The sequence below is a fragment of the Vulpes vulpes genome, chromosome 5, assembly GCF_048418805.1.
Source record: "Vulpes vulpes isolate BD-2025 chromosome 5, VulVul3, whole genome shotgun sequence".
NCBI classification, from domain to species: Eukaryota; Metazoa; Chordata; class Mammalia; order Carnivora; family Canidae; genus Vulpes; species Vulpes vulpes.
The window spans coordinates 107504612-107515984 of NC_132784.1; the positions used below are offsets into that span (position 1 = coordinate 107504612).

General features: G+C 50.4%; 1 protein-coding gene across 1 annotated transcript in view; it reads right to left on the bottom strand.

Annotated features, from left to right (window-relative positions):
- The window catches only part of DUSP10 (dual specificity phosphatase 10), a 38139-nt gene extending 34509 nt beyond the window's left edge, over window positions 1-3630 (bottom strand). The window contains exons 1-2 of the mRNA XM_025991297.2: window positions 3477-3630; window positions 384-1234 (exon numbers count right to left, since the gene is read on the bottom strand). Coding sequence (XP_025847082.2) covers window positions 384-1194 — 811 coding nt within the window. The 5' untranslated portion in view covers window positions 1195-1234; window positions 3477-3630. The remainder of the gene's footprint in view (window positions 1-383; window positions 1235-3476) is intronic.
- Window positions 3631-11373: the final 7743 nt, after the last annotated feature.

The window sequence follows — 11373 nt, forward strand, 5'->3', positions numbered from 1 at the left end:
AATCTGAGAGACAATAACTTTCCAACCGGTTATTGATTGGAACAGAGCCACCAGACCAGCTATGGCTTGAGATACCATCTGGCAGTACACTGCCTCTCCAAAAGGCCCGACAACGGTCTCAGAGAGGTGGAAGGCTGGCGCAGGGCAAACGAGATGCTGACTCGAGACTAGAACCCAGGTCTTCCGGCTTTGGGTTCAACGTGACTGTTTTTTTCTCACTACAGCAAAAACAGTTAAGGGCAAAGAAGGGAAGGCGAGAAGAAGAAACTTCTGGACTGGTCTCGCGCCGCCAGGGTAAGGAGAGCGCTGGCACTTCTAGGACAGAACCCAAAGTGAACCCGGGCTAACCAGGACTGTGCTTGGGAAGGGAACAGGGGCATTACCTTTCAACACCAGAGGTTCCTTGCCTTCTCTCTTCAGGGACTCGAGGACTATGTGGAGTGGCTGGGAGGGCATCACTCGGCTCGGCTCATTGGTATTCTCATCATAAACTATAATTTCTTTGGAAAAGATCCTCTTGAAAGAGTCCTTGCCTTCCCTACAGGAAATCAAGTCTAGAACCGTGATCTTGCCCTGCTGCAGTCTCCGCCGGCTGATCTTATCGGCACAATTAATGTGGACAGCTCCTTGGATGTGACTCTTGTTATACTCCATGAAGGGCCTGCAGTCAATGATGACAGGGCCCTGGCTCGGCAGGGGACTCTTGCTGCATTTGGTCATCTTCTTCGCCAAGTCATTGGGGTAGATTATTTTGATGCTGGCTAGCTGCTTGGGGGTCCCTGCCACGGGGCTGCCCACCCCACCTGATGGACTTAAAGGGCCTGCACTGTCAGTGTTGTTGACCATCTGGTTGGCAGGGCAGGTGGCAGAGGTTCCGAGGGCGGTGGTGGCGGTGCCAGCGGCGATGGCTTGGGTTTGGGCCTGATTGTCCTTGTCGTAGGTTGCCACAGTACAGCAGCTGGCAGTGCTGCATCCACAATTCAGGGCGCGGGCAGAGCCGCTGGATGAGGGCATATACGTCAGATTCGCAGCCTTGAGGGATACGACGGTGGTGGCAATGACGGGAGGGGGGCTGTCACTGCCCGGGGCGGCCGAGCCAAGGTAGCTAGAGTCTAAACAAAGGTTGAGATCCTGAGGTCGGACGGGCCTAGACAGTGCCACTACTACCCTGTCGTCTAAAGGAGACGGAGGCATGAGGAGGCTGAAAACTGGCAACTGAAGAACTCAAGACAGTCTGTAAAGAAGGGGAGGGGGAAAGAAAGAATAAAGTCACGTGACACACAAGGCAGTCTGATCCAAACCCTAGGAAAGGCCTTTGCATCCCTCTGAGTGAAGTTGTCCTAAGGGCCCTTTATCAAGCCACTCTCCAAGCCTGAGTCTCATTTTTTTTTTTTTTTTTTTACAGATTCCAAGAGGATGTCAACCCGAGGGCCCCCCTCCTCTTTGGTCACTAAGTCCAAGGTTACATGTACAGCCCACACAGTTGTTGATGAACCACCTTCTCACGGATGTATTACGTGGAAGCTCAGCCTCGGAGAAAGGACAAGCACAAAGAATGGGAAAAGCTGAAGACAGAAAAGAAGGCTCCTAAGAGGCATCTATTCTGGGCCTCAACTCCTGGGCAGAAGCATAGTGCAACCGTCTGAGCAAGACCCACTTGTCCACCCGTGCATACTTTCCGTTTAATTCCTTCACTCACTGCAAAGGCAAAGGAATGACCAAGAGCGCTGGCCCGGCTCACCAAAATATACAGCAGCTAAATATACATCAGGGGCGGATGGCAACTTTCTGCAAATCAGAATGAGAGTATCCCCCTAAGTGAATCTCTTGAACGGGGAGCTATTCTTGCTTTGCATTCCTTTGAAAAGCACGACAGAGTCATATGAAAACCTCCCGTGTTTCCTGTTAGTCTCTTATAAATTAATTCTGCATTTCCCCTTTTGTTACAAACGAAATGTCCTGAAACAAAGCCTCAGGCCAAGGAGCCAGGCTGGTAACCCCCAACCCTGGCAGACCCATCGCCCTTTGCTGCCCACCTCATCCCCCGACCGCCCCCCCCCCCCAAACACACACAAACACATACACACACTCCTGACTTTAAGGAAAGGACCACATCGACTCTGCTCCCTCCTTCGTTTCCCTGCTGGCAGAGGCCAGGCATCCCAGAGGGATGGGAGGCAGCCCCGTGGATAAGATCTCAATCCCCCACAGATAGACCCCCGCCCCTCCAAGAGGATGAATTCCATAGAAAGGACTTCCCAATGAGCCGGTCCCTGTTAAAGGGGGCAGTGAAGTGTTGCCCCTTGGGTCCACCTCCTGCCTCATGAGAGGGAGCCTGCAAAGGACCAGTTCCCTCCTTCCCGTAGGCACAGGGGCACTCTACGACCCGACCCTACCGGCTCCTTTTCTATTAGACACGCACCAAGAAAAGAAACCAAACCCCATGCAAGAGCAGCTCGTGTAAACGAACTTTAAGAGATGTCTGGGAAAATGTCATCTATCATCCGTCTACACACGACCGTCACCATTCTCTGACACCGAGCCAAAGTGTCACAGGCAGAGTCCACACGCGGGCGCGCACACACACGCAGACACACAGAGACACGCACCCGACTCGTCCCCAGATCCCCACCGACTCAGGTTTCTCTCCTCCACCTTTGGATGGGAGAGAAGGGTTCATCCCTGGCCCTCCGGCCCTCCGGCCCTCCCCCTCTCCCTCCCTCCCTTGCGTAGTATTTTTTTTGAAGAGCAAGTACTATTCCAGAAGCTAGAACTGTTTCCCAGCTGGACCAAGCAGTGAAAGTCTCTGCTATTGTGTTACCAGGTAGGGTATGTCCCAGGATCAACAGCCCATTTCCTTGGTGAGGGACGCATAAGCGTGTTCATGGAGACACAGGCTGGGACCCCCACCTCTACGCGGAGTGCGCGGCTCACACACACACACACACACACACACACACACACACACACACACGCCGGAGTGTAGAAAGAGATCTGCATCCCTGCAGCAGAGGGTCGGGCGTCTATATTGCCCATAAAAGCATCCAGACCGGCCCAGGAAACCTCCCAGAGAAACACTAAGCTGTCCCCTCTCCCTTGCTGGTCGTCCTTCCACCTCTTAGGCAGGGCTGGAAAGAAAATTAAGTCGTTAGAGAATGCTACTTCCCCACTCCTGGGCGCTCATCCCCCTTCGCAACACAGCGCACTAACAAGCCCCTGGCATTTAAAACTGCCGCAAAGCATCCCAACAAACCTCATTTTCTTTCTTCTCCCCAAATCCAAGTCGACTGCGGAGAGAGTCAACGCACAGGGCAGCGGGAGCCAACAGCAGGAACCCTATACCCTCACCTGCTGCGGCTCCCCCGTGAGCATCGCATCACACACACACACTCACACTCACACTCACACTCACACTCACACTCACACCGCCTTACACTCCCAGGCTCTCCAGAGGAGCCGCGCTGACTTCCACTTACTTCATAAATAAGTGTAGCCCTCCACCATCTGGCGCTCCGCTTCAGCTAAGGATTCGCCCATTCAGCCCCCATTCACTTGGCTTCATTGATCTCCAGCAGCAACATAGTTACTTTCTCTTTTGCTACACTGTAAATGTAAGGTTCTGAGGGGGCGGGCCGGCTGCCGAGCGACGGCACGTCGGGCCAATAGGAAGCCGGAGAAAGCCGACCGCTACCTCGCCGCGGCCCGCAGCCAATGGGCAGCGGGCGGGGCGGGGCCGGGGGCGGGGCCTCGTCTCTTTAAGGAGGGCTTATCCGACGCCGCTCCGGGTCCTCGGTGTTAGAACGCGGGCGGTGATGTCATTGGCAACCAATCAAAAACTTAAAAGGGCCAGCCGGGGCCCGCGCGGAGCAGCTGCTCTCTATTTACATGTAAACCGAACCGGCTGGATGCAGTTAACCCTTTCCGGGGCCGAAGTGTCAATGGGCCGGATCGCTGCTCCGGCTCAAACCGGCTGGGTCCCTGGGCCCGGAGCCCCCCGCGTGCCCCGGCTCCGGGGGTGCGGATCGCGCTTTCTCTTTCCCTCCTACTCGGGACCAAGGATCGGAAGAGTCGGAGCAACTTTCCGAGGGCGGGCCCCGCGAGCAGACTCCGTCCCCGGCGGGGAGCCGGCTCGCCCAGGCGCTCCAGGTGCTTCGACAGACCCTAACCCGAGATCCGCGGCGGTCGCCGGGCAGCCTGCGGCGGGAGCGGCGGGAGCGGCGGGAGCGGCGGGAGCGGCGGGAGCGCGCAGCCCGGGAGCCGCTCCTGCACCGGGGCCCCGCGAGCGCCCACCACGCGCTGGGGGCGCCGGGGGCCGGGAAGCCGGGCCCGCCCAGCCGGGCTGCTCCCCGCGTCCTCCGCCCGCAGATGTCGCTGCCCCTCCGGGTGCCACCCCGCGCGGGCGGCAGCGGCGCTCTCCGGCCCGCCTGCAGCTGCGCGCGGTCACGCCCCCGCCGACCCCGCCGGCCTCCCGGGGCTCGGCCCGCCGCACGGAGGGCTGCTCAGAGGCGGCGGCCTGCGGCCCGGCCAGAAGCTGCAGGGAGCGCGCGCAGTAGCCGGGCGGTCGCGGGGCTCGCAGTGCGCGCAGGGTCCCCGCCCCCCAGCGCGGCCCCGGGGCGAGCGCAGGCCCGCGGGCCCCGCGCTCCTGGGACACCGCGGCGGGCGGAGAAGCAGCCGGAGCGGAGGGTAAACCACCCGCCCAGGTCGAGGGGGCGGCGCCGCCGCTCTGGGTTTTCCAGACTTTTTTTTTTTTTTGTCGCGTCCCATCCCGAGGAAGAGACTGGGGGGCGGGGGGCGGGGGGCGGGAAGCAGGCTGGCTTGCGCCTGGAAAATCTCAGAGAAACTGCGGGAAAGTTGTCTTGGGGTGCGCAGAGGGGTGGAGATGCTACCTGCGGGGAGCCTGCATCAAAGGACCCTAAAGAAATAAGAGCTTTCCCCTCTTCCCTCGCCTGCAGGCGCGAAGGAGTTTGATAAGGGACAGTAGAGTCTTGCATGAGGGGCACTATAGGGTACTCGGCTATGAGTTTTCTCTATTACTAGATTGAAGGTGTTTGGAGACATGCTTCGGGCTCCACGCCTGTCTGAGTAAGTAAGCTAAGTGGCAGCGACATATTCGTATAATTGCTTTAAGGGCAGATCTGAAATCAGGAGTTGCCAAAGGATGGCCACGCTCAAAGAGCTTCTAAGAGAAATCCCCTTCTGTTGGGGAGGGAGGGGATATGTATACTTTTTTACACATGTGCATGCACATACACGGTTCAGCTTCCACACCCGTGTTTTCCACGTGCAGGAAATGCATACAATCATCTTTAAAAAAGGAAAGGGTTTTGGGGAGCCCCTTCTGCGTTCACACACCAATACACATCCACGTTCGCTCCCTTAATGATAACTAATGAGTACTTAGGACACAGCCTTTGGTCCTAATGCCTTGGGGATCATCAGTAGGCCCTGGCCAAGGAATAATTTGGAATCTGAGTAATTTCATAGAAACCAGAAAAGAAGTTCCCAGAGGGTGTACCCTGGGTCTATTTGGAGCTTTAATAGCTTGCCTTTCCCTAACCATAGAAAATTATCGAAAAAATGTTCACTAATTCGGGGTTAGAAAATTCTGGAGATAAGACCTGATTCTGACTCTCATCTGTAGTGTCTTCATCCAGAGACATTGTTCATCTGCAAAATGGTAACACCCAGCCCAGAAGAAAAAGGGAAAAGTCCTGGTGTGTGTGTGGGGGGGGGGGGGGGGGGTCGGGAGGGGACACCATGATGACGCTGCTGATAAAAGGCATTCAGTCAAAAAGCATTGTCCTTGCTTCCAGAAACTGGGTGCCTCTGTGTAAAAGCACTTGTGATCTCTAGATTATGAATTCATGGCTAATGCTTCACTATCTAAGCCCAAACAAAGTAGGGATTTATACAATTGCAGAAGAGTTTATAACAGCTTTCCCACAGACCCAGGAGGGGAATGTCACTTGAGAAACAAATTTAACTCATTTAATGAGATGATTATTTTATTATGCTTTCAAACTAGTGGGTTATCATAATTTAGTTGACTAAGAGTCAAAGCCATCCAAGCTGAAAAATTAGGAAAAATGGCAACATTCCTCATCATTTATCAAACGTGAAACATGGAAAAATTACCAGATCATTAACATATATAAACATGTAATTTTTTTTGTTAATTAAGCATCTCTAAAGGTATAACTTATGTTCAAATCATAGAGTGGTAGAAAACAAATTACAGATGGATATTTTTTCAGTTGCTACACTTCTGAGCTTTTTTTGTACAAAAAGAGGTGATTTTGTTTTGGGGTTTTTTGGTTTTTTTTTTTTGAGTCATAAATGTGAAAACACTATCTGAAGTACTGCTCTTAGATTGAAATTTGTAATACCAGCCAGCCAATGGCTATGAACCTGATCTCTCTACAAATAGCCAGCAAAGCCTTAATGTTCAATTTTAGTCCCAAAGAAACAGCAAAGCATCTTCATTGTATCTGAGTGTTCTATCATGATTATGCTGAGCCATAACTTTGTTCCAACAAACATCCTAAGGAAAATACTGTTTTGATGCAACGCACTATGTGTTAAATCCAAAAGATGAAGGTAATTTAGGCCAACATATAAGATATAATTTAGGCCAACAATTGAGAAATATATTAATTAAATGACTTCCTTCACTTGCATAATGGCAGAAGGTAGGATGGCTATGGGAGCTGGGCTTTCAAAATAATCCTCAAGGTCAAGGTGGATTCTTGGAGGTACTAGAATTAAGGCAGAGAAAGGCTTAAAGGAAACTTAGAAATAATAAACCACAGGTTGTAAAGGTGATAATAAATCCACAAGAAGTGGGGCATGAGCTGAGGGATAGAACAGTGAGGTGTGGAGCAGCTGAGGTCATTGAGGCCAGCCTGGAGAAGCATCCCAAAGCACTTTCCAGGCCCAGAGAAAGCCTAGTGAGAAAGATCCCTTAAAAGAGGTGACCACTGGGGCAGCCCGGTTGGCTCTGCGGTTTAGCGCTGCCTTCAGCCCAGGGCCAGATCCCTGAGATCGAGTCCCGGGTTGGGCTCCCTGCATGGAGCCTGCTTCTCCCTCTGCCTGTGTCTCTGCTTCTCTCTCTCTCTGTCTCTCTCTGTGTGTGTCTCATGAATAAATAAATAAAATCTTAAAAAAAAAAGAGGTGACACTGCCCTGTTTAGTGGGGGTGATGGAGACAGAAGCCAGCCATCTGCTTGTCTCACTATCCATGAGTTTGGAAACAGGGGGCCTGCAGATGTTTCTCATTAAAGCCATGAGTAGGTTGCACCTGCGACTAGAAAAGGCTCTGAGCCACGTAAGGTCTGTATCTGTGTTTTCCAGTGCAGTAGCCATTTGCCATGTGTTGACTACTGAACACTGGAAATGTGGCAAATAGGAACTGAAATGTGCTGTTGGTTTAATCTGCACGTGAGATTTTAAAAACCTCATGTAAAAAAATGTGAAATATCTCAATTATGTTTACATCAATTACATGTTGAATTGTTTGGATATGTCCCGGTAAATATGTTAATGAAATTAATCTTACCTGTTTCTTTTTTCTTTTTAGACTATAGCTTTTAGGAACTTTGAAAAGGCTTCTGCACTTTGCACATTTTTATGAGCAGTGCTGTTCTAGAGCTCCTTTGATTTGAGGTCACTTTGGTGCCAAAGGCACTAGAACCCAGAATGTTAGACTTGAACGGGACTTAGAGCTTATCTAGGCCAGTAGTTTTCAAACTGTGTTAGGATGAGCCACAGGGAGTGGAGACACCATTGCCAGGGGACGAGTAAAACAAGAGTCCTGGTGGTGAGCTAGAGGAGCTCTGAGACCATGCTCCCACCCCTCACCCCCGACTTGAGATGTATTCTTCTATTCCTGAGATTCCGAGGTAAGATTTCCTTTGAAGAAAGGATTCTGGTTGGTGTTTTATTTTGTTTTGTTTTAACCCTGGTGCACCATTTTATGGGTAAATCCATCTGAGGCCTAGGGAATGGAGATGACCTGGCCGAAGAAGCCATGCTTGACCTCAGGACTTGACCTCCACTTCACATCAAGGCCTAGCATGGCCTCTACAGTAGAGGAAGTGACTAACCCATTGGGAAATCAATAAACCCCCTGTCTCAACTGAGGGGAGCCAATCCCCTTTCCAAGCAGTTAGCTTTTCGTCCCCTCCATTTGTGACCTCAGAAATGCCTCCTGCTTTTTGTTAAAAGGCAACTCTGGCTAGGCCCCGAGTGTGTGGATCGTTGACACAAGCTTTGCTTCTTTATGAAAATACCAAACAAAAAACTCACTGGCGATTGGTTTCCAGCAACATGTTGCTCTTCGATGGATGGCCTCTTATTACTACGTGTTGCTACATCAAAGACTTAACATCTCCCCCTTTGCCAGGCTGAGCAATCCTCTTCTCATTAGCAAATGCCGTCAGACCCACAGTGGCTCAACCCCAGGAGGCTGTGACTGAGAGCTGTGAAGGTACCTGGTGGGCCGCAGAGACAAGAGGTAAAGCCCCTCCAACGTGGGTCAGGTCTCACACCTAACCCAGGAATTAGCCTAACATCCTCAGGACCCTTTAGTGGGTTACGCCTGCACTGCTCCCGGATGGAGCACGCTCCTTCTCGTTGCCCCCTGTGTCATCATGTGCCGTGCTTATCTTTACAATTAAACAGGGCCTGAACAAAGAAATAAAATAAATTAAATTAAATTAAAAATAAATAAATAATAAATAATTAATTAACAATTAAACAGGGCCTGAACCACCTTTACAAATCTTGCATTTGGGAAAGTGGTAATAACAGGCACCAGGTTTTGTTTCGCTCTGTGCCCAGCTCTGCCGTGAGTGATCTATGCACATTAACTCATCTAAAGCTTCACACCCACATCCCGGCTTGTAAGAAAGCCTCCTTTTATTAGCCTTAATTGAAAGATGAGGAAACAGAAATACAGACGGGTAAGGAATCTGCCCCGGGTCACTCAGCTACAAAGCAGCAGAGGCAACATTTGAACCCAGACAATCCGGCGCCAGAACATCTGCTTTTAACCATTCTGTGTGATTTAATTCACTCTCTCTGTGATTTTATAAACTTTTATCATATCCCCCTCCGCCTCCAGACTGCCAGCATATTTTTAATTGCCTCTTTGTGAGAATTTGCTGGGGTTTTCTCCCCTGCTTTCTCCTGAAACTTCTCGGAGTCCCTTAGGTCCTCACATGGTCTCCCTCCCTGCTGGATCTTTCACGTTTGGGATGGGATCAAAACCTCCCCTGTTTGCAGAATGCTCCCAGGTAGTGCTCTAAACTTGGTCCGTGTTTTGGTCACTGCTGCAGGCAGCATGGAAGAGCCTAGGGCAGCTGCATTACCCAGACCTCAACTCGTTCACCGTCCCTTCCCAGCGCCTGGCACAAGTGAGTTCAGCAAGTGCCCGGTGAATGAATAAACGATCAGAGGAACGAACTGAGCATTTTTCTTACGCATTTTTCTTATGTTTCTCCCTTGATGCACACCCAGGCTCATCTGATGCCTTTGAAGCTACTGATCTGGGCCTCCTGCCACTGGGAGAAGTTAAGGCCCCTCCAAAGTCCCTAAATCCATCCCTCTTCTGAATTACTAATGCAGATATTTACCAAGTGTCTCTCCCCATGGAACCCCATTGCTTGCGCATCCCTCTGCTGGCCACATTCTCCCATTCATGGTTTAACTCCAATTTCTTTTTCTCCTGGCTTCAATGCAAATATCAACATCTTTCTCGTTACCATCCATCTCATTATGATCCATATCGTACTCGAATTTTGTATCTGTCAGCACTCTGTGCACTGGGATCGTCTTCCAGGCTCTGGAAAATTTCCCCCTTCTTGTTCACCGAGTTTCAGCAGAACGAAGGCATGTTCCTTTTCTCTTTCAACATCTTCCTTTTTGTAGCATTCAACAGTATCCGTTTCCATGTGCTCCTCTCCGGGAGGGGCAGCTCAGCCAGTGTTCGTTTTCTGGCATATCACTGATGCTGTTGAATACCTTTTTTCCAGAAAGAGGCATTTCATCCAGACCTGTGTCTGGAAGCCCACAAGTCCTTCATCCTGCCAGGAATGGGTGATGTGGTCTTAAAAACTTGCTGCTCCGGTTCTGAACTAGATGGGGACCAATGACCTGAGGAGTCCTGTTTCTAGCGTTCTGTGAAGGTGGCTCATGTCCCCTTGGGTGCCCCATGGGGGATGTTCAGTTTTGCCCCTGATTTATGTGATGGATAAAGCAACCACTTCAGAATTACATTCTAGGTCTGCAAGCACTAAGAATGTTACAAATGTGGTGGAAGGGTCCCCTTCTGGGTGAATTGAAGTGTCCACCGTGGGCTGAGAACTAAGCCCACTGGAACACCCAGGCATGTAGTAGATGATCAAATGAATGCAGGTCAGGTCAGGTCAGGTCGAGTCACTGCACGTTATTCACAAGTAAGAGTAAAATCCCTCTTGGTGTCGGCTAGATTTGTAGTTCAAGTAGGAATCTTAGGGAAGAAAAATATATTGATGCCATAAACTTCCAGTTCACAAAAAATTTACAATTTAAAGAAGATAAATAGATTGGATCAGAAGGTGGCCACGCAGAGGTGGCACTGTGCTTCATTCATCTGCCAACACACGGAGCCTGCGACATAGCAGGCAAGTGTGGCTGAGCAACGGAGTCCCCTTTCTAAGGAGCACAGTGAGATGCACAATTCACAGGGGATTTTTAGCCACCACCAATGCTTCCTTTTGCACTGCCTATTCCTAGGAGCTAGGATCATTTAAATTGGATTAGTCCAATGAAGTGTTTTCTCTATATTCTTCACGGAACAGAAATGCCGCAGATTCTGATTCCCTTTTCCATGCATCGTCCCAAGCCTCATGAATTCTCCAGAAACTCGATGAAAAAATTGGAGACTTAGACATTTTACCTGTCCAGATCATCCAGCATATTCCACTGATGGTTGCTTCCAGCCAGCCCAGCATTTTGGACTCCTTTCCTGAAGGTCAAACTTCTGCTTCCCCACTTCCTGCCCTCCAATCATCAGAATTAGTTGTGGAAGGAAGAGGAAAAGGACCAAAAGAAGGAAGGAGAGAAGGCAAAAGGAAGACAGAGATGGCTGGGGATTTTTGTCTTGTTTATCATTTTTTTGCTTGTATTTTTGACTGCAGGTTTGGGGAGTGTGTGCTTGGGCAGAGAGAGAGAGCAAAGAGTAGACAAGGAGAGGAAATGTTACCAATTCCAGGCATTTTTGTTTTCACAAGCAAGAGAATTTGGCCATAGCAAGCAGTTTTGAATGTTTTGCAGCCAAAACATGGGAGCACTGACATGGAATCTGGTAGTCTCCGGCCAATACAGGGCCCCCCT